This window comes from Staurois parvus, unplaced genomic scaffold, assembly GCF_062004578.1.
Source record: "Staurois parvus isolate SC_StPar_1 unplaced genomic scaffold, SC_StPar_1.0 ptg000282l, whole genome shotgun sequence".
Lineage (NCBI taxonomy): Eukaryota > Metazoa > Chordata > Amphibia > Anura > Ranidae > Staurois > Staurois parvus.
The window spans coordinates 10,838,497-10,862,388 of NW_028318078.1; the positions used below are offsets into that span (position 1 = coordinate 10,838,497).

A 23,892-nucleotide genomic window follows, 5' to 3' on the forward strand; every position below is an offset into this window, starting at 1 on the left:
ATAGATGTAGCTAACAATCTCGTAAAACAAGCCTTTTAGAAACCGTATGGGAAAACAAGTTATGGCTATATACATAGATCCTTAATCCTTTTTTTTTTTCATGTACTGAGTGGTTCAATCCCAGCATACCGTTATTCTAGTCATTCAATGAACTTGTTAAGCCTCCTAGCAAAGTACATGGACAGCTGCTAAAGAACAGAAACACAATGTTATATCTTACAACACAGTAATAAATGTATCTTTTCCAGTACAGAATTATAGCTTCAGGATTTTGAATGCTGCCCAACATGTACATTTTAATGCTGCTGGAGGTCAAGTAATGGCACAGCTGATTAGACCCAAGGCTGCTGACAACAATAACAGATCGATCCTCGGTAAGATTAATATTTTATTGTGTTATATCCTCAGTTAATTAACACCATATACTGTACATCACACTGTAAAACAAAACAGTTTGCATTGATTTAAAACAAAACTGTGTAAGCTGGAATCCCCCCCCCCCCCCATTAATCCAGTGCATGTTAAAATGAAAATGCACTTAGATACGAAAAAGCATCGCAATGCTAAATCTAAGTCCTTATTCCTGATTGTCTTTAAAGATGAGGTTTTTCATCTGTAGTTTAAAATGAATTGCACATATTTTTGTAAGAAGGTTCTGTCCACTAGTGTCTTTGTGTTATGCTCCAGAATTTCCAGGGATATGTAGGATCCAGAGCTACACAGCCAGCCAGTGCTAGAACATTACCCTGGAAGTGTTTTCAGAAAAGACACCCCAACCAGGGCTGATCTAAGATACGAATCCCCGTAAAGAGTCCAGATTTCTCCAGTCCAGTTTTTGTAATTCAGCTGTCCTGTTTATTCAGTGGTCCTTTTTAATTGATGATATTTTCTTCTGTATGGTTACCTGATCATAGAAAGGATTCCAAGAAATGCTGGATCTGGAAAAAAAGAGGTGTTTGGTTGAAATTTCTTTAAAGAAAAAGATAGATTGATGACATGTGGCATTCGGAACCTCTGATTAGGGGGTTTCCTGTCTGTCACATGTAGTCAACATATTTTAAAGAATAAAACTCCAGTCAGATAAAAAGACACACATTAATGTAGCCCTGTAATATTTGAATACATCCCTAAAGGGTTAGTTCACTTTTTCACAAAACATGACAAGGTAAACTAACCTATAGATTCATAGTTACATAGTTGGTATGGTTGAATAAAGACATCAGTCCATCTAGTTCAACCTGTGTAGGTGTGTGTGTATTTATGTCTCTGCCACTTCCCATATTCCTGTATATTGTGTTCAATAGGATGCCCATCTAAAAGTTTTTTTTTAAACTAGTGACACTACCCGATCGTGGAAGGGTGTTTCACAACCTTATCATTCTAACAGTAAAGAACCCACTACGCAGTTTAACCACTTCAATACCGGGCACTTATCCCCCCTTCCTGCCCATGCCACTTTTCAGCTTTCAGCACTGTCGCACTTTGAATGATAATTGCGTGGTCATGCAACATTGTACCAATATGACATTTTTATCATTTTTTCACACAAATAGAACTTTCTTTTGGTGGTATTTAATCACCACTAAGTTTTTCATTTTTTGCTAAATAAAACAAAAAACACCTGAAACTTTTGAAAAAAAATGCACTTTTCTTCATTGCTGTTATAGAATTTTGCAAATAAATAACATTTCTTCATAAATTTAGGTCAAAATGTATTATGCTACATTTCTTTGGTGAAAATAATAATAATAATTGAATTTGTATTTTTTTCAAATGTTTCTATTATTTTTTCTCTTTTTTATTACATTTTTTCTTTTTCTTACTGTTTTATTTTTCAGCACACTGTGACCAAAGCAATACAATGTTACCATGGTAACATTGAACTACTCTGGGCAAGTGATCAGGATTTTTTTTTAACACACTATGATCGCTACTACCAATGTATTTCATTGATATTTGCAATCATTGTTACTGAATGAAACTGATTCATTCAGACTTTTGTTGTGATTATCTGTGATTGGGCAAAGCTGATCACATGATACAGATGGGCTGTGATTGGCCCTGTCTGTATCATGTGACTGCCTTGACCAGTCACAGCTAACAACATAATTGTATACAATGGATGGCATGACAGGAAGCCGTTCATTGTATACAGTTGACATGTGATCTGCTGTGATTGGTCACATGACACTGGCAACAGGCCAGTGTAGTGATATGTCATCGGTGATATGTCATCGGTGTCATCGGTGACAGACTGTGCAACTGCGTGGCCCCGCAGCCATGTAAGCGGCTCGTTTTGACAGGATGTCATATGGCGCCCAGTCACAAGGAGGAGTGTCCCGCCTGGCCGTCAATCTGCTATAAGCCAGGTGGGAAGGTGTTAAAGTCAAACAGCTTCTCGTCCAACTTCATTGAGTGGCCACATGTTGTCTTGAGTGACCTGAGACTGAATAGTTTCCTCCCAATTTTGGAATCACCATTAAGATAATTATATATCACTGCCACATATCCTCTAAAGCATCTCTTTTGCCAGGGAGAAAAAGTTTAATGTTTGCAACTGTTCCTCATAACTGAGGTCCTTGAGTCCCCTTTTTAGTTTTGTTGCCCTTCTCAGGACTCTCTCCAGTTCCAGCACATCCTTCCTGAGGACTGGTGACCAGAACTGGAAGGTTTTGTAAAGTGGTAGAATTAGTTTTATCTCTTGAGTAAATCCACTTTTTAATGCATGCTATTAATCTATTGGCCTTGCTTGCTGCAGCTTGGCATTGCTGAGACTGGCATCCACTAGGACTCCCATATCCTCTTCCATCCTTGATTCCCCTAGAGGTTCTCCCCCTTGTGAGTAACTTACATTTATATTTTAGTCCCAAAGTGCATTACTGTACATTTCCCTACATTGAACCTCATTTACCACGTGTTTGCCCGCCCCCTCTATTTTATTGAGGTCTTCCTGTAAAGTTGTTATATGCTGTGAAGTTTCTCTGCTTAGTTTTGTATCATCAGCAAACACTGAGACTGAACTATTTATCCCAACCTCTATATCATTTATGAACAAGTTCAACAGGATTGGCCCCAGTAAGAGCCCTGGGGCACCTCACTTACAAGATATGCTATTTATCACCACCCTCTGGACAGTCCTCTGTAACCAGTTTTCTATCCAGGTACGTATACTATCGTCAACGCCAACAGACTTCAATTTGTGGATTCAGCATTTAGGGGGTTTACAGACTGCTTGGGCACCAGAAGATACTCAAAGAAGGAGGTAAGTTCAGTCTGCAATGTCTGTGTGAGGAGGGTGTAGTGAATTAGTTCACCATTTTATTTTTAAAAGATGAACTAATCCATTTATTTTTTTTTTAATTGCAAGCAGTGTAAGCAACTGAATATGACCTAGTATCAGTCCCATGTCATCCCTGTACAGCAGAACTCAAGCTCGAGAGAGAAAGGCAACACAAGGAGCCAATCGATTGTGCTAAAAAATGTGCTAACAAATATGCTGATAGTACGAGAAAGCAGATTGACTTAGGTTTGACCTAATCACTCTTATCTTTTTACTGTCCAGTCTCAGCTTGGGATAGAGACAAGACCTGTAAACATCTTTGTAATGTGGCTGTGAAAAATCAGGTCTCCTGCCCTGCCAGTACTGTGTGGCAGAGATGTGGAAATCTCAAGTCTGGCTTGACAGAAATGCAAATCCTTTGTCAGGTAAAACAACTCCTAGATATGTATTTCATCTTTGTATTTAGCTGTTCACTAGGTGCAGGGGCGGACTGACCATTTAGCCACTCGGGCACTGCCCGAGGGCCCAGGGTTAGTAGGGGGCCCCATGAGATGCCCCTGGTACCTTTCATTGGCTTTTTCATGGGCTTTTTTGGGTGTAGGAGAGGACACGGGGGCCCCATAATCCCCTATTGCACAGGGGCCCCATGAGCTGTCAGTCCGCCCCTGACTAGGTGTTCAGCTTTAAATGAAAGGGCGGCCCGAGCAGTCTGGATACATACAGTTGTGTCCAAAATTATTCAACCCCCAATGCTGTAAAGGGGTTTAGGGACTATAGTGTACATTTGGAATTGTATTCAGAATCAAATCCTACAAGGACGTTGTAACTACCCAAATGCAACTAAAATGACATCAATTGTTTATGTAATACAGTAGTAAATGGTTCTTATGTGGTTTCTTCATTGCCACAATTATTCAACCCCTTAAAGACTACCACTCTGAAGAACAGAGGTTCATACAGGTGCTTTCCATCAGGTATTGAAAACACCTGTGGATGTCACCGAGCAGCAATCAAGCATAATAAGCACCAATTAGGCAGCTTTAAAATGACTGTGATACTCAGCTCCTTCTAGACATTTACTGGTGTGGTTACAAACATGGTGAAGGCAAGAGAATGGTCCAGGAAGACAAGAGAAGAGGTGATTTCTCTTCACAGGAAGGGCAATGGCTATAAGAAGATTGCAAAGATGTTAAACATACCAAGAGACACCTTAGGAAGCATCATTCGCAAATTCAAGGCAAAGGGCACTGTTGAAACGCTACCTGGTCGTGGCAGAAAGAAGATGCTGACTTCGACTGCTGTGCGCTACCTGAAGCGTAGAGTGGAGAGAAGTCCCCGTGTGACTGCTGAGGAACTGAGAAAAGATTTGTCAGATGTGGGTACAGAAGTTTCAGCCCAGACAATAAGACGCACACTGCGTAATGAAGGCCTCCGTGCCAGAACTCCCAGGCGTACCCCCTTGCTGTCTCCAAAGAATAAGAAGAGTCGACTGCAGTATGCCAAAAGCCATGTGGACAAACCACAAAAGTTGTGGGATAGTGTTCTGTGGACTGATGAAACAAAATTAGAACTGTTTGGGCCCATGGATCAACGCTATGTTTGGAGGAGGAAGAACAAGGCCTATGATGAAAAGAACACCTTGCCTACTGTGAAGCATGGTGGAGGGTCAATCATGCTTTGGGGCTGTTTTGCTTCTGCAGGTACAGGGAAGCTTCAGCGTGTGCAAGGTACCATGAATTCTCTTCAGTACCAGGAGATATTGGATGGAAACGTGATGCAGTCCGTCACACACCTGAGGCTTGGGAGACGTTGGACCTTTCAACAGGACAATGATCCCAAGCATACCTCCAAGTCCACTAGAGCATGGTTGCAGAGGAAAGGCTGGAACATTTTGGAGTGGCCATCGCAGTCACCAGACTTAAATCCGATTGAGAACCTCTGGTGGGACTTAAAGAAAGCAGTTGCAGTGCGCAAGCCTAAGAATGTGACTGAACTGGAGGCCTTTGCCCATGAAGAATGGGCGAAGATACCCGTAGATCGCTGCAAGACACTTGTGTCAAGCTATGCTTCACGTTTAAAAGCTGTTATAACTGTAAAAGGATGCTGTACTAAGTACTAAGATTGAATGTCACTTGGGGGTTGAATAAAACTGATAATGCTGTGAGCACAGAAAAGACATTTGTGGTTATTTCATTATAACTGTTATGTTATATTTGTCTGACCTACAAGTGCCTCTTTAATGTAAATGTAAGCAAGATGACTGAATGATCAAAAGCAATGTCAAACTGGCCAAAACACTCAATTTCAGTGGGGGTTGAATAATTTTGGACACAACTGTACATGTATGTCATCCAGCCTTTTCCAGGTTAGGGGCACACAGAGCACAGCTCTTGTGACCGCTATGTCCATCAGACACAGCAGATTACAATTACTGGTAACCGGGTAGCATGTGATTGCTATGAATGGATTTCCATTCATGAACAGCTTGCATACAGTTGTGATCTGTGATTGGCCTACAGCAATCACATGGTACCTGGCTACCTGTACTATGTAATTAACTGTAGCCAGTCACAGATCACAACCATAAGCAAGCTGTTCATGAATGTTAACCCATGCATGACAGCTAAAACAATTGCATATACAGTTGCAAGAAAAAGTATGTGAACCCCTTGGGATTACATGGAGTTTTGCATGAATTGGGCATAAAATGTGCTCTGAACGTCATCCAAGTCACAACAATAGAAGAACACAGTCTGTTGAACATAATACTACACAAACATTAGATGTTGCCATGGTTTAATTGCACATAACATGTAAACATTCACAGTGCAGGGAGGAAAAAGTATGTGAGGCCCTAGCTTAATGACTTCTCCCAGAGCTAATTGGAGCCAGGAGTGAGCCAACAAGGAAAAAACATTAAAAAAAAAGAAAAAGAAGTGTTTAAAAAATGTAATAAAAATCAATTAACATACTGCCACCAGTCAGTATCCCTGATCCTTGCTACACTCATATGATAATGTTGCGTTGCACTGGTGACAGTATGAAAAAACAATTTTCAAAAATTACAAAAAATTGTGACAAAAAAATTTTAAACTTCAAAAAACATTCCATGCCTCTTAGTAATTACCTCAGACTGATTAAGGGGATATATGTACTGTCCTGGCATTATAGGGTCTCAAGAAATGAGATAAGCTGTCAGTAGATCAGAATTGATCATTTTTAAAGTAAATATAACCTAGTTTGTAGACTAAATAATATACATTGATTTGCGTTATTTTTACCAAAGAGATCTAGCAGACTACATTTCGGCCTAAATTTAAGAAGAAATATTATTTATTTGCAAAATTTTAAACCAGTAACTAAAAGAAAATATATTTTTTTAAATGTTTTGATAGTTTTTGTTTATATAGTAAAAAATAAAAAACACCAGTTCAGATTAAATACCACCAAAAGAAAGCTCTATTTGTGTGAAAAATTATATAAATTAAATCTGTGTACAGTGTTGCATGACCAAGCAATTGACACTTAAAGAGCGCAGTGCTGAATATCAAAACATATCATGGTTATGAGGGGGATAAAAACCTCCAGAGGGAAAGTGGTTAAATTGGTCTTCAGGATGTTTTTTCTAATGTTTGTGTTATTGTATATGGGAAGGACTGACATTAATGCAAACGTCCCATTAGCTTTTATTAATACTTCAAAATGTCTAGTGCTAAGAGAGTTAGAGAGCTGCTAGTTCACTGCCTGTACTAAAGGTGCCTACAAGCATTAGACAATGTTCACTTGATTTAGCTGTTTACAGTCAGATTGGGGAACAAATACATGTTTGTTGGCAGCTCCATGACACTGGGTGAGCCAGCTGGGGGAAAAGTAGATTTGTCTAGTTTACCACTGTTATTGAGTGTTCTGTCTCTCAAAGTGCAACCATTGACTTTCCCCCAATACAAGATTGTATGCGTTATAGAAAACTCTTTTTTTTAAATTAGTGTTCGGTAGACAGGTCATGTATGCTAAATAGTTAATCTGGTTGAAAAAAGACATAAGTCCATCCAGTTCAACCAACACAGAAAAAAAACACAAACACAGAAAACTTCCATATACATTATCCAATAACCATAGTTAATCCACAGGAAGCATTAAAAAAAAAAACCAATAAAGCATGATCCAATTTGCTCCAGCGTGGGATAATTTCCTTCCTGATCCCCCAAGAGACAATCTAGTATTCCCTGGATCAACTTTACCTATAAATATAATTATTGTAAATTAGACACCCCAAGGTAATCTCATTTTACTGGAACTGAAGGGACATACTGGCAGACCCAGACTGCCCATAGGGCACACCAGGCATTTGCCCGGTGGGCCGGGGCCGCCTGGATAGGACAGGCAGCCGGGCGGCATTTCTCGGTTCCTCTATGTGCCGCCCAGTCGCCTCTCCTATCAATCTGCTGCATGCAGTCGGCTCCTGTATGCCCCCCCCCCCATCTTCTCCAGCACTGCGGAGGATCTGTCAGCATATTCTGTGCCCAGTGCTGACAGTCGGCACACAGACGGGAGAGGAGAGAGAAAGCTGCCACTCCTCCTCCCTCTCCTCTCCTCCTGTGTCTGCCCTGCCCACACTCCCCACCAGTCTTCTTTCCTTCCTTTCTTTCTTTCTTTCTTTCTTCCCCCCCCCCCCTCTCTCTCTCTCTCACTCTCTTCTCACTCTCTCTATCTCTCTCTCTCTCCTACACAAAAATGTAAAAAAATGATCAAATAGTAAAAAACTAAATAAAAATAAAAACCTACTGACAGTAGTTGAGGAACTACCAGGGTCACAAAGGTTGCTCTTGCGACTGGGCCCTGGTGTTCCACCACCAGATTCCGAGGAAAGGGTCCCCTGGCTTTGGGCTGCTCAGTCCAAAAGTGCGCGGGCCTATTTTTTTGTCCCAGTCCGGGCATGCATACTGGTATTTAGGTAGTTAAAACACAAGGCTAGTTGATGGTGCACTAGATACGGTGCATACAGATCATACACAAAGGGAGGAGGAGGTGAAGGGGTTAATGTACAGGTCACACACAGTCAGAATATGGAGATCAGTTAATTAGGATAGGAGGATGATAAAAGGATCTGCTGCTGATGCAAAATCTGCTGTGATCAAGAACTAATGAATGTGTCATTTATTTTTGAATTCCTGTTTCCATTGTAAGAGGAAGGGGATGTCACATCAGAAGTTGCACTAGTGTGAACCAGGCCTTAGACCTACAGCAGTATAAAAATGTTTAAATCACTTTAGTTCCATGCTATAGGAAGTGCACTATTATCAAATTAAGTGATTTAGTATGAGTGACATACTGACCTGAGGCACTGTACCCAGCTCTCTCTTTCTTCATCACTTGTAGCAGACAAGCGATATGATTGGTGGTTTCCTTGCACTTTCTTCCCATCTGCCTGTGTCTTGCAAGCTTTAACAGTTTGCCCTCTTGCATGTAGGTCAAAGCAGTGCTGGAAAAACAAATGGAAGAGAACATTACTCTCAATTTGCTCCTCCATTCGATCATCAAAAGAACAATCTTTACATGAATATCTACGTTCACCTTGACCAAGGGTGTTTGAATATGACTTGTATAGAGAACATTGGTGAGAAGAACAGGGACTGTTCAGGTAAAACCTTCTAGACTAATCTAACATTTCCTTGTGATCAATCAACCCTGGAGTGTATCTAGTCAAGAAGTGCCCATTGACATGCACTTATCTTACAGCAAATATAGTTCAGTGACAATCATCTTCCATCTATGGGTATCCTTTGTGTCAATATGAGGTTGACATGTTATTTAGATTTCCTGCATTTTTTTTGGCACATTGGGGATCTGCCATAGATGATTACTTCTTTTTTTAATTTCACCTTATTCCCTCTGTTGTCTCATGAGTCCCAGGAATTCAGACAGATAGGTAACTGTCTGAAAAGTAAAACTGCTTACTTCACACATCACATAACTGGTAGACCAGGAAGACAGAGGGAAAATGGGGGCCAGCATTGTTTTATTTGAACTTGGCAGCATGGAGGGACAGGGACATTAGCAGCAGTTTATATGTTTAAAATTTTAAAAGGGGACCTTCACTGCCCAAAATTTGTTTCCTTCCCCACAATATAAATGAAGTTTGTTTTTTTTTCCAGTCCACCCCCTGCCTTAATTCTGACATAGACAAGAATGTGGTGCCCTGCTCCTTCAGCCTTCTGTTATTTTCCCATCACATATTCCACAAGGCTGTAAGAGCAAGTACACACCGAAGCTGGACGGTGGACCTGGCGGTACATCTTCTGCAAGAATCTGGAAGATATAGTTGGCTCCCAATGAAAGAGGAAGCAAAGATGGTGGCGTAGGACCCAGTCAGTGGCAGCAGATCGCAGCAGGGCAACTCTGGATTCGCTAAGCAGTTGAGCATGTTTTCCATAGAAAATCCTGCATAACAAGTTCCTCCTTAACTTCTTTACAAAACTGGCAGGACAATATCAGCCCATCTAAAACCATCCTTCCTATAAAAAAAGATTCCTCTCTATAAAATACATTATACAGTTAAAATGATATTTTCTAATTTAGTCCACTTTAATTAAATCTGTTACAAGACTGCGAGAGTTTAACTGAGCATATAATGAAAATATGCATAAAAAGAGGTTACTGAAGTTGTGAGTAAATCTCTTTTCCTATAAAAAAAACTGAGATTGTCACCCTCCCCTTCTTTACTCTGAGTCTCCATATTGGTCTGTTAATGGGATATACTGTCTCATTGGCCATGCAGTTTCTCATTATTTTCTCAGTTTACACAGGCTAATTTCCTGACAGTTTAGACATAGATCTGACCAGTTTTAACCAAATTCAAAATCTATCTTCATGTCCTTAAGCAACTAACTCTAGGGGAATTAATGATCAACCCTGCTGGACTCTTTAAGCTGATTGCTTTTTCCCCTGAGAAACTAGCATCTAGCAGTTTTTCCTGCTTTCTCTTTCTTTTCCCATAGCCATAAACTTACACAATCAAGTGATCCATATGTATTTGTAAAAAGATCATTGGGAAGAAGTATTTTTGGCAGTCTAATTGTGCCAACATGACAGATCACATTTTGATATTTATGGTTAGCTTTCAGTCCACCTGTATCCAGACATTGACATTCAAAGATTTTCAGCTGAAGTTTAGTTTATATATTTGCTACAGCTGCAGTCACATAACCTACCTGTGATGACGTTGGCCGAATATTTTGCAGGCTGATGGTTCCTGTAGAAACCTTCTTTCCAGTGATGCCCAGTCCTTTTCACAGTATAGAACTTCTGGTGCTAATAGCTTGGGTCTAACACTGCAGTACATTGAAGAAAAATCAACAGGTGCTTGCCCCTTTTTATCCTCTCCTCCATTGATAAATTTGCACATTGTTTTTACAGAATGCAACATCTTCTGGGAATGGGAAAGAGGAGGATGACAGGATCCTCTTCCCCATTCAGATAACATGTTGCATTCTGTGAAAACAATATGAAGACTTAGTAAGTGGAGGAGATGACAGAAAAGGATGGGCATCCACCTGAACCTTTTTCAGTGCTCTTCAGTATTAGACCCAAAGCTATTAACCCCTGCAATTGCAGAAGTTCAGCACTATGAAGAAGACATGGCATCACTGGAGAGAAGCTATTCATAGGAACGATCAGCTGGCAGGACTTGGTACATTATTCATTGCAGGTAAGTTATGTGACTGTGGCTGTAGCTGTAGCAAAAACGAAAAAAAGAAACATTACATTTCAGCTTTACTAAGCAGTAAACATATTTTAAAACAAGTGATCCATGTCCTTTCTAACGGTATCCTCAAAATTCAAAACAAAAACTCAGGTTTCAGTTGGTTTTCGAGCAGCCTAGAATTGCCTGGTGTTAGTTTACATTAGAAGGCTGGCAGGCTGCCAAGATTCTGCTTTCATAAACATTAGCGTGAACTTTGAAGATTAATTTTGTAACAATGCTAAAGCTACTGAGGTGATTGACAGCTTGTTTTAAAGTAATTTTACTACCTGTTCAAATTCTGTAAATACTTTGCTCAGTGTTCATAGTATGGGTGCATGTTACATATCAGAGCTATCACACATCCTATGACTGATTTCAACAGTGCTGGAGATAATTAGGCAAGGAAAGTTCACGTTGATGGAGATAATTAGGCAAGGAGGGTTCCCCTTAAAAATGGTAGGTAAAATCTTAATAAAAATAAAACATACACACTATCCAATATTATTGCACATACTGAACAGTGTTGAGTATATGTCACAAACAAGACTAATTTAAGAAATAATTTTCTTGATGAAATACAACATATAGTTGTTTTATTTTGCTTAAATTTTTAAATAGAAAATCTGTTTTCATACTATTCTCTTTTATCTGGTGTGGCATCAGTGAGTGATTTACTCTCCTGCATTAAGTGTCTGGGGAGTTTCATAATACAGCAGAGATAGGAGAATACAGAAGGGTCAGGTTATAAGGCCATTTCTGATACAAGGCGGACAACACAATCAAACAATTGAGTCTCTAGTCTCTTGAGCTGGAGATAACTGAAGTCTTGTTGAGGACTTGGCCATCTCTATAGATTTTGCTGATTGTAAGATCTTAGAGATTCTAGTGAGTATCTTTAGTAGCAGTTCTTGTGGGGATATACTGTATTATGAACAGTGCATGTTTGGGATGAAGGATGGTTTAAGCTTGCTCTGGAGGTCATTTTGCTTTCAAACTCCTGGGCTATATGCTAAGTTCATCTTGTTTGGAACATACACTAAGTGCCATTCAATATGCACAATAAGGGTTACTATTTAATAAAGAAAGAAAATTAATTTTTTTTATATATTTTATTATCATGTGGATTGTTCTGTTTCATTTTTGTGAACATCTTTTTTCTGAGTGTTGGTTTTAATATTGTTGAATCTCTGGGTTTAGTCCAGAATCTTTCTCTTTCTAAGAAAAGTGTATATACTGTATATAGTAGGATTCAGTGTCACTCAAGTCAGATCTTAATTAGTGGGGAGCTAAGGTTTGGCCTGAATGCAGGAAGCTGTCACATGATAGCAGGTCACTGGCCTAATCAGCTGCAGCCGGGGGGGTTCCCTTCCCCGCAGCCGCACAAAGGGGTGGGTATGGTGGTGATCTAATTGATTTAATATGGCCATATTTGATAAATGACATTGTCCAAGCATGGGCATGTGGCTACATTTAGATAATAATATCAGCCAGCATATCTGCCCCTTTGTTAATGTGGCTGCAGGGAGCGAAACTTTCCTGCTGCAGCTGATTCGGCTGGCAGCCAGCTACTATGTGACAGCTTCCCACACAGAATTAAACATTATAATATTTTTAAAACCAACACTTCCTTAGCTTATCACTAATTTTATGTTGCATAAGGTCTTATACTCTACAGATCAACTCAGCAATGGATAGATTATTCTCAATAAGACACTGGCCCTTATTTGAACAGCTAAAATGTCAGATCCACTCAAAACTGATATTTTAGCTAAAGATTGTTGAGCTGAATAACATGTTGTCTTCTAATGGTTCTAGGAAACTGCAGTGGTAATGTTTTCCATGATCTCCAAATTCATTACGATGTAGCCAGATATAGAAATCTCTAGATTCATTCTCTGCACTTTGAACCCCATTTCCTACTTGGGCCAAATAGTTACACAGTTGCTACTATAATTAATACCTTTGGGCCCTATGATTGAGCCTAGTAGCTCAGATAATACAGGCAGGTTATATTATGCAGGCCATAGGGCACACCATGCTCAACCCCCGGGTTGGTAATGGTCCATGGCCTGTTGATGACTGGGCCCAGGCCCAGACTGGCCATGGGGTACAACGGGCATTTGCCTGGTGTGCCGGGCCGCCATGCTCAACCCCTCGGTTGGTACAAGTCTGTGGCCTGTTGATGACTGGGCAGCATAGTGGAAGATAAGTGGTGACTGTGGTCTGGAAAAGGCTAATACAGACCGCAGTCACCACTCACCTCCCACTATGTGGCCGTGCCTGCGTCTCCTCTCCTGTTCAGCTGCGAGAGGAGCAGGAGACCTAAACTAAGCACCCCTCCCCCAGCTGATCCAGCCCTGATCCCCCTGGAGCAGTGCACAGATCAAACACAGAATATTGAAGAGTGAGGAGGGCGCGGGACCCAGACTGACACTCAAGGAGGAGCGTTCAGGGACTACACCACGTCTGGTCATTGGCTGCAGAGCAACAACAAGTGACCTGTGGAGAGGCAGAAAAAATAGAGGTATAGCAAAAGCTCCAGTGGCCCGCAGAGTGTGTGTGAGAGAGAAATCTACTGCAGAGAGAGAAATAGAGATCCCAGAGAGAGGGAGAGATAGGAGAGTGAGATAGGAGAGAGAGAAATAGTAGGAAAGAGAGAGAGAAAAAAGAAGAAGAGAGAAAGAGAGAGGGAGAGAGAAGGAGAGAGAGAGAGAGAAGGAAAGAGAGAGAGAAGGAGAGAGAGAGAGAGAGAGAGAGAGAGAAGTGGAGAGAGAGAGAGGACAGGGGTCATTTATTGGGGAGGGAGGGATAAGGGGGATGGAATGAGGGGTAAACAAGTTAGTGGGATTGCTTGTGTTTTGATAAATTGTATATCGTTGATCTATGTATTGAAATAAAATTAATAAAAGACATTGATATACAAAAAAAAAAGAGGAGAGAGTGAGAGTGAGGAGAAGGCATGCATAGCCTTCTACGCCATCAGGAGACAGTTGTACAACCTAAAACCAGTCTGGGCCTGGTAATATGTGTTTTTCTTATACCATACAACCCAATTAAAATATATGTGGGCTTTATCACTGTCTGTATGTGATGTTAGGTTAGTTAGTATGATTTATCCACCTTCCCAGTCTTCTGAAAGGGGAAGCATGTGATGCTAGGAGAAATGCAGAGGCAAAACACAGGGGCAAAAAGCGCTATGCAGCCAGAGTTTTTCATATGGTAAATCTAATTTCCATATACATAAATGGATTGCATGAATACTGCACTGCGCAAACTGTTGGTGCTATATATATATATATATCCTGTATAATAATACTGTGCACCTGACTGTATAAGTGAAAGATCTATATAAGTTTCAGATTAGACACTACCATTAAATGCCCTTTCCCCCCACTCTTAATAGCTACCGGCTTTTTTGGGTCTTCCGCTGATTCAACACACAGATTTTCCAGAGGAATAATTCCAAGAGGATCTTTGTCCTGGAATAACATAAAACACAAGATGTTACATTATAGTACCATAATCATCTCTGTCTTGCTCTGGTGTAATTCACTCACCGTTGTATATTCAAAATAGTATAGACAGTTATCTTTGAGAATGAACCATCTCTTTTTCCAAGTTTTTACACGGCCACCTGTAACAATATTAAATTATGTTAGATAGCTATAATGTTTGAATTCAGTGTGGCTATGTGGTAGGTATGGCATCAGATACAGTTTTTTATTATTCAGTAACAGTAATACACCATGCATGTTATAATCAATACTGTATTTAATACATTGTATTACTATTGTCATTAGCCATGGGAGTTTACAAGAAAAACTCCCAGATTATTGTCTTCATCTTTTATCAAGGGTAAACAGATATGACTTTATAGTTACTTTTGAAAGCAGTAATGTCTGTATCTAACTAAAGAATAGGGTGATGTCTAATTAAAATATAGGTTTACTAACAGGAAATGGGTATTCTGGGAGACACTTGCCACCAGGGTCAGTACTAATAAAATATATTGGATTGGTGGCCTTGAGTGGAGATACTTCACCACTTAGTTATTGATCAGAGAAAGAGCCCCAGTCAGTGATTATGGTGGGCAATACAGTACACCCATTCAGAATTGTGATCACAGCTCTGGCAGAGGAAAGTAGTCCAACAATGGTTTCCTTTTGCAGCTCTGAGATGTCATGTGAAGGAATGCTAAAAGCTTTAGAGGAAGCTGACCTTGAGAGATGTGAAAGTGTGTCACAATAAACCATTTCCTTTAGGAACAACCACCTACACTATGACCACTTTTTTTCAATTATGTGAACTAAGAACTAAGACTCTAATGAAATTCTTTTTTCAGTTATGACTGAGATGGGATTATTGTCATATTACTGACATTTTTCCATTCTGTTGGTCAGACTGAAGAAAAGACTACAGATGTCTTGGCGGCTGAATGTTGGTCAGAGCGAGGAAAAAGACTACAGATGTCTTGGCGGCTGAATGTTGGTCAGAGCGAAGAAAAGACTACAGATGTCTTGGTGGTTGAATGGTTACAAACATCTGACCAATTTGTTCACTGCATTTCTAGCCTTGTCTTTCACTAAGATCCTCCCATGATCTCTACAGTAACACTTTGAAAATGTAGTAGGGAACAGATACAGATAAGTCATATGAAGTTGTTCTGGATGGCTTAAGATTTGAGAACAGATAGACAATGTTCCTTTCTTCTCAACATGTGATTAGCTGGTCAGTACATTACAGAATATAAGCAAATACAGTTTAAATTCTTTTTCCTATATTTTGAAAAACCAAACCACAAGTCCATGTCAGGAAATGATCTAAAAATTGCAACATATCTACTTTTTCCTCTCTGCAAATGTTTACATCTCCTTCTCAATCCACCAGTGTGAGACCATGATGGAATGCTTCTCTTTTTCTGAGGCATACTTCCTTAATCGCTTTACCGCAGTTACATTTTGGTTGAAGTTTATGCAAATAATGAAAAGTAAGCATTGTATACAAGGGCTGTATTTTATAAATAAATTGCATATTATGAGAGGTCCTAGGATGTACTAGCTTGCGCAAACCCTTTGCAATGTACCTGAATACCATTGATTCTGTAACAGGTTACACAGTGGCTAAAGAATTTGTACTTCTGCCTTGCAGCACTAGGGTCATTGGTTCAAATTCTAACCACAGCACTACCTGCCTTGGAGTTGCATGTTCTCTTTGTACCTGTTTGAGTTTCTTCTGGTTTTCTCCCACACCCCAAAGACATGCTGGTAGGTTAATTGGATCCAGTATAAATTGGCCTTGGTATGGGTGTGTATTAGGGACCTTAGATTGTAAGCTTCTTGAAGGCAAGAACTGATAGGAATGTAAAATATATACTATGAGTATTGTATTGTGTAAATTGTTGGTGCTATATAAATATCTGTAATAAATAGTAAGACATTATTAGCTTCCAATATTTTTATTTGTCAAAGCTTAATTGAACAAGTTGAAGTTAGAAGCTGATTGGCTACCATGCGCAGCTGTGCTCCTGAAAGAAGAGTTCATGTGGGAAGTCCTCTAAGGGGAATGCACAACATATTTTCAGCAAGTACATATTTTGACTTACTATTGTAATGTGTATCTTAACCACTTCTGTGCCACCCTATAGCAGAAATACTGCCCCTTTCGCGGTCTTGGCTGACAAACATCGGGTCCCAGCCAGTGCTTTCTCGCCTGCACCCGGTGATCGCCGAGTATCTCCAACAGGGGAGAGATCTGTGTATAAACAATACAGATCTCTCTAAATAACCATGAGAATAGAGGCTTAAAAAGTAATTGGTATCGCTTGAAGTACAAATTTTGCCCAATAAGCAAAAAAGCCTAAAACAAAAAAACGTGAATAGAGAATTCACAAGAATAGCGGTTACATAAAAGGATAATGCGATACTCAGATATTTATCAAAATATTCAACAAAAAATATGTCCCTCTTTTTAATTATTTTGTTTTAAGGTTGCTATGTGCATTGTCTTATATTAAGGTGATGGCTTTTTGCAGTCTTTACTCAATTGTCTTTCATGTGCAATTTTGCTAATAAAAGCATACTTTGAAGAATATCTTAGTATCGCATTGTCCTTTATGTAAACACAGATCTCTCTCCTGTCAACTCCTGCACACTACATGCATAGCAGAGTTATACAAAGCACTGTGCTTACAGTTAAAATATGCACTCCCAAAGAGTAACCCCAAAAGATAGTGTAGCAGGTCTAGTGGAAGGATAACATTGAGTACTTGTTCCAATACCTTTCTGACCATAGCCCAATAACCCGAAATCTGTGGACAAAACCAAAAAATGTGTGCCAGTGTACCTACTCCTTCCATGCATCTCCAACACTTGTCAGACAGATTTGGGTTAATCGCATGTAGTACTACAGGGGTCTTGTACCAATGCATCAATATTTTATATAGATTTTCTTTATATACAACACAATGAGAGGACTTAGCAGCAGAATCCAATATCACTTGCCAACACTTCAAAGAAATTGAGCATTGGAGTTCATCCTCCCATCTCTTCATATAACGGTGAGGCCTCTCCACATGAGAGTCCTTATTTTTAAGCAATTTATAGAAAGAGGTGATAAGATGTTGTTGGGAGGGACCTTTAATAACTATCCTCTCAAAATCTGTGAGGCGATCTAGCATTAAAGAGGATTTCAAGGAGTGGAAGAAGTGACAGAATTGTAGGAATATCTAGCCAATTACAGGTATTGTGGGTTTCCACGCTCTAATCTCCTGAAATGACAGAATCCTGCACGAGACAGGATTGATCACATGACGGAGTTGAAATATCTCATTGATTGCCCAAGGGTTCATCTGTGGGTATAACAGACTATCTGGGAGCTCCGGATTATATAAAATGTTTAACAATGGAGAGCACATGGACAATAGTTGCTGGGTTTTTTCCACAAGTTGACCAAATTTGCAGGGTAAATTTCATGGATTCAAGCAAAGGGGGGGGGGGAGATAGATAGAGGTGATGTATAGTGAAAAAGAGCGTAATAATGAACATGTGTGGATTGGATGAATATAGCCTAATTCAATCTCCGCCCATCTATTCTGAGTTTTTTGGGTGAACCATGATAGTGTCTCAAATGAGCAGCTAAATAGTAATTGATAATATCTGGTACCCCTAAGCCTCTGTTATTCCTAGATGACAAAAGGACTATTCTTGCTATTCTGGGCTTTCTAGTATGCCAAATAAATCTAAGAAATGCTCGTTGTAAGGTTTGCAGTTGAGCATGAGGGATAGCGGAGTCTCAAAAAGTAGAGTAGCCTTGGCAAAATTGACATCTTTAAGACATTTACTGTACCCAAGAAAGATATTTTGTAAGAATCCTACTGGTTTATAAGAGCATATATGTCCCGAAACAGTGGGGGATAATTAGCTTTGAACAACTGAGCATAAGTTGGAGTTATATGGATACCAAGGCATTTAATAGATGACATTCACCAGTGATATGAGTAATTTTGTTGGAGCAGTGAGAGTTCTTGAGATGAGATATTAAGGGGCATAGCTTCCGTCTTTGAAGTGTTTATTTTATAACCAGATAAATCACTAAAGGTTTGTAAAAGTTTATGCAATGTGGGTAGTGACAAATGACGCTTAGTTGTTGTCAATAGAACATCATCCGCAAAAAGTGAGAGCTTGTATTCCTTCCCCTTCACAGTCACTCCTGCTATATCAGGATGTGCTCTGATCGCTACTGCTAGTGGTTCAAGACATAGTACAAATAGGAGTGGGGACAAAGGGCAGCCTTGTCTAGTTCCGTTGAGCATGGGAAAAGTATCGGATGTGGCATAGGGGAGCTTGACCTACTCTGTAAGCCGTGAATACAAATCCGCAAAAGCATTAAAAAAAGCCCTTGTATTCCCATATGCCATAGTTCAAACATATAAGGCCAACCCAAATGGTCAAATGCCTTCTGGGCATCTAAACGTAGCAATAGTGCCGGTGTTCGTGAGCTATGAAGCACATCTACTAAGTTGATTGTGCGTCTAGTGTTGTCCCCTACCTGTCTTGCTAAAACAAAGCCCACCTGATCATTATGAATATTTCTGGGAAGCAAAGGAGCCAAACGATTTGCTAACAGTTTCGTAAAAATGTTATAATCAGTGTTTATTAATGCTTTAGGCTTGTAGTTAGCTGGGGTTGTTAGGTTTTTCCCTGGTTTGGGAATGACTGTGATATGAGAATGTTGGAATTGCGAATGGGGTGTTTCTCCGCTCAGCAGAGAGGAGTAAAATTCCAAAAAGGGAGGGCCGACATCCGCGATGAATTGCTTATAATATGTGTAAGAAAACCCATCTGGTCCCGGGACTTTGTGTGAAGGCAGCTCCTTAACAACAGCACATAGTTCCTCCATAGTAAAAGGTGTGTTTAGGATTAGTCTATCTTCCCTTTTCATTTTAGGGAGATGAAGAGCTGAGAATAAAGCGTCAAAGGCTTCTTTATGGAAAGGGGGGTGTATGTCTGGAGTTAGGCAGTTATAAAGATTACGTTAGAAGTCTCCGAACACTCGGGCTATCTGTTGAGGGCAAAAGGTAGGGGTGCCATCTGTTTGAAACAGAAAATCAGGAGCAGAAGTTGTTGAATGTGCTTTTAGTTTATTAACCAACATCCTATGAGGTCTAATAGCATATTGATAAAACTTCTGTTTCATCCATAGCAATTTATTCGCAATAGAGCTAGCCTCAAGTGTCTTAAGTTGATCTTTAAGTTGAACCACTAGTTGAAGTTTAGGCAAAGAGGGCGAATCAATACGTTTTTTTTCCGCTTGAGATAATTGGGTCATAAGGTCAGTTTTCTGGTGGAGCATAGATTTCTTAAGACATGAGCTGTCCATTATAAAGCATCCCCTGATAAACGGTTTGTGGGCTTCCCACAGAGTTGAGGATGCTGACACAGATCCTGTATTAAGTTAAAAATATTCACACAATGCTTGTCAAATGGAAGCGCTGACATCCATGTGATGCAAAAGTGTGTCATTTAGGCGCCAATGCCAAGTGCAGGAGTGTGATCGATCTTTAAACTGATCTAAAGGTAAAAAAGAGTGATCCGACCAGGAGCTGAGGACAATATTGGAGCTAACTGTCTGTTTAAGTAGGGGGGGTGAAAGCAAAAATGTATCTAGTCTAGTGTAGATTTGATGAACCGGGGAGAAGAACGAAAACTGTCTAGCACTCGGATGTTGTATTCTCCAAATATCAAACAGCTTATGTCCTCTGATCCATTGACAGAAGGATGTAGACTGTTTCAAGACATGTTTTGAGGACAGTTGGTCCCGAAGGGATCTCCTATCACGTGTAGCTGACATAGATAAATTAAAGTCCCTGCCAATGATCGTAAAAGGGTGCGATGAAGCTAAAAGCGGAGAAATAGTATCCTTGAAGAACACCAAATGATTAGAGTTTGTAGCATACACATTAATGATTGTAATATAGACATCACTATATTGACATTGCAGTAGTATAAATCCAACTTGCGTGTCCAGTACCAAAGATATCACCCAAATAGGGCGATGAGAATAGCAACACCTGCTCTACCTATGCTGTCTAGAGCAGAGTATGCTAAGAGAAAATATCTGAGTGCGAAGTTAAATGACCTAGCAACCGCCCTACCCCCCACCACACCTAACGTCCCACACACTATAACCTCCCCAACACTCCGCTCCTTCAGCCTTGCTACCACTGAGGAGGTTACTAAGGTCTTCACAGAAGCCCACCTCACCACTTGGCCCCTTGACCCTGTCCCCACACAACTCCTCCGGTCACCCTTCTCCTCCATCCTACGCTCCCTCACCCACATCTTCAATCTCTCCCTCTCTACTGGCGCATTCCCCTCCTCCCTAAAGCACACGCACATCACCCCCATACTCAAAAAACCCTTCCTGGACCCCACCGACCTGAACAACCTTAGACCCATCTCCCTGCTGCCATTTACTTCCAAGCTCCTTGAGCGCTTAGTCTACAATTGCCTAAGCGCCCACCTCACTGACAACAACCTCCTCGATCCACTACAGTCTGGCTTCCGTCCCTTACACTCCACTGAAACTGCCCTACTCAAAATCACTAATGACCTGCTAACCGCCAAAGCTAATGGATACTATTCAGTCCTCTTACTCCTCAACCTTTCCGCGGCCTTCGACACAGTTGACCACCCCCTCCTCCTTAATAAACTACACTCCCTTGGCATCAGAGACTCCGCTCTCTCCTGGCTCTCCTCCTATCTATCCCAATGCTCCTTCAGCGTTACCTATAACGCTACCACCTCCCCCTCTCTCCCTCTCTCTGTTGGGGTCCCCCAAGGCTCTGTCCTCAGGCCCATTCTCTTCTCCATCTACACCTCCTCCCTCCGCAAACTGATACACTCCCATGGCTTCAACTATCACCTCTATGCCGATGACACGCAAATTTATCTGAATTGTTGGCAAGACAAAGCAATAGACATTAAGTCTTAGGTGACTTCAGCTACATTTTGCATGATGGCATCAGGTGACAGAAGATAACCAGGGTGCAGGAAACCTTTGAGGAATCGGTATGTGTGTCTTGTTTTTAGATCTAGTCGGTATCCACATCTTATTAGGAGTATTGGCTGCTCTTGATTTGGGTAGAATTAGTACCAAGGCTTCATCTGGGAGAGGAGGCAGGCCCAGATTACGCAGAAACGCCCCTCTGTCCTGAAGATCTCTGATTGTGTGTTGGGTGAAATCCTTGGTGACTATCAATCTGAACGGAAAGCCCCATCTGTATACAATATGATGCTTCTGTAGGTGGAGAGTGAGTGGGCAAAGTGTACATCTTTTAGAGAATGGGATAGGGGACACATCGCTATAGATTTGAATTTTCTCCCCTCTAAAGTCCACTGAGGCAGTGTTACGTGTTGAATTCAGCAGAGACTCCTTGCTATCGTAGTAATGAAACAGGACAATTATGTCTCTTGGTCTTGCTCCCAATGGTGGCTTTGGAGCAAGAGAGCGATGGGCCCTGTCCATTCGGCAATCTATGTCCAGAACCGCCTGGGCCAATGCAGTGAACAAACCTCGCAGGTAGTCTTGTAGGTCGGCTTCCCCTACAGACTCTGGGACCCTGCGTATTCGGAGATTATGTCTCCGTTCCCTATTCTCCAAATCTTCCTGTAGGGATTGCAGCTGGGACATCTGTTGTTTCAAAGTGTGGTTATCTTCCTCTAGTACCTGTACATACTTCACCAGATCATCAAATTTGGTTTCTAGGTGGTCTGTATGTTCCTCCACTATTGCTATCTCCCCTATCTAGTTCCGGCGCTATTTTCCCCACTGCCACTGATATAGTATGGGTCAGGCTTTGCAAAAGAATGTGTAACTTATCATTTAGAATGTCTGCTGTGAGATATGGGGCAGGGGGGAGAGGGAAGCAAAGCAGGGTAATTTGTTACCTCCACCTCTCGGCCCGACCGATCATCCGGTTCCGCCATCAAGGTAGCAAGCTTACTTGAGGCTGGGGATGCGGCCCGCGACACATACCGTTCCATGTGGGTAGGCTGCTTGGCGGGCGATGGAGGGGTCTTCTGACACCCGATTTAGCCCATTAGGATCTGCAGGGATCTCTGAGTCCGGTACCTATGCTCCTCTGTGTGTGCAGGCTTGCGTGAGCTCCGGAGGAGCTGGGAGAGAGGATAGTAAAGTGGAGTGAGGCTAGAAGATGTCCGCCATCCTCAGCCTCCACGCATGCGCCCCTGAAGTCTGTTCTTGTGCACTAATTTTATTAATCTTTTAAGACAAAGTAGAGTGGTACAGTGAAAAAAGGAGCTCATAAACTCTACCATTAAACTGTTTTTCCACTGGACAATTTACATGAACTTGAGGGCTTTAGCTTAACTTTTTTTTAAGAGTAAACATTTAGATTAAGCTTCTCTTGCTGTATTTAAACTAACCTAAATGTAAAAGATGTAGAAAATGTTACAAAATCAATTATGTATCCAAAATATGTGATGACTGTCATGCTGGTAACGCTGTCCATAAAAATTGTACCTAACAACTCATACATTTTGTCACCGTTAACGTTGCAATAAAAGGTCTCTCTGTACTGTATTTAAAAAAAGAACAACTTTTTTTAAATGTCCTCCATGGTGGTGCCAAGCCCCCATGACATTTGTTGAGAGCTTGTCTAATAGCTTTGCAAATGGCCAGTGTTTAATCAAGATTTGCCTCCTGTGGACTTCAATAGGGTCTGCAGTTAGGTTGGGGCTTTGTAGATTATAAGCAGGATTTTACAACCCCCTGTAAAATAAACCTGGGAAGATTCGCTTATCCCTAGTAAAGAATGTGCAGCACAGTCAGAGAGGTCAGAAAAGTTGCACACAGAGGCTTGTAAAGTAACTGGAGCTGTACATATAAGACAGGGTCAAGAGCTGTACACAGAGGAGTGAGAGATATGGAGACCTGCACACAGAGGAGAGGGGCAAGAAGCCCCAGGAGCTCCACAGATGGAGAAGAAATGGTGTTTGGTTGGCAGCGCATGTTCTTTGTGGAATAATCCCAGATATTGAGTGAGCTGTATGCGCTGGAGGTTGGATTCCAGGGATGGAACATGCTTCTTGCAGCTAAGTTCACTCTTGGTGACGGAATCCTCCAGCACCAAAACAGAAAGTTGGACTGTGGCCTTGCACTGATAATGTAACATAAAAATTAAAAAGTGTCATTTTTCTGAAAAACTGTGACTGACTGAAGTACATTTATTATATGCATGTGTCTTTCTGCACTCCAAAATCTTGCTTAAAAATCTGCCTCTGAAAATCTGATTTGCACTCAAAGTATATCTAAAGCCAAAACTTTCTTTTTTTTGCCTTCAATGTAA

The 23,892-nt window shown here is 40.8% G+C and overlaps 1 protein-coding gene across 1 annotated transcript in view; it reads right to left on the reverse strand.

The window, feature by feature from the left end:
• Window positions 1-370: 370 nt before the first annotated feature.
• CYTH4 (cytohesin 4) overlaps window positions 371-23,892 on the reverse strand; it is a 126,623-nt gene continuing 103,101 nt past the window's right edge. The window contains exons 10-13 of the mRNA XM_089681937.1: window positions 14,582-14,658; window positions 14,432-14,503; window positions 8,617-8,762; window positions 371-938 (exon numbers count right to left, since the gene is read on the reverse strand). Of these exons, the coding sequence (XP_089538063.1) occupies window positions 860-938; window positions 8,617-8,762; window positions 14,432-14,503; window positions 14,582-14,658 (374 nt within the window). The 3' untranslated portion in view covers window positions 371-859. The remainder of the gene's footprint in view (window positions 939-8,616; window positions 8,763-14,431; window positions 14,504-14,581; window positions 14,659-23,892) is intronic.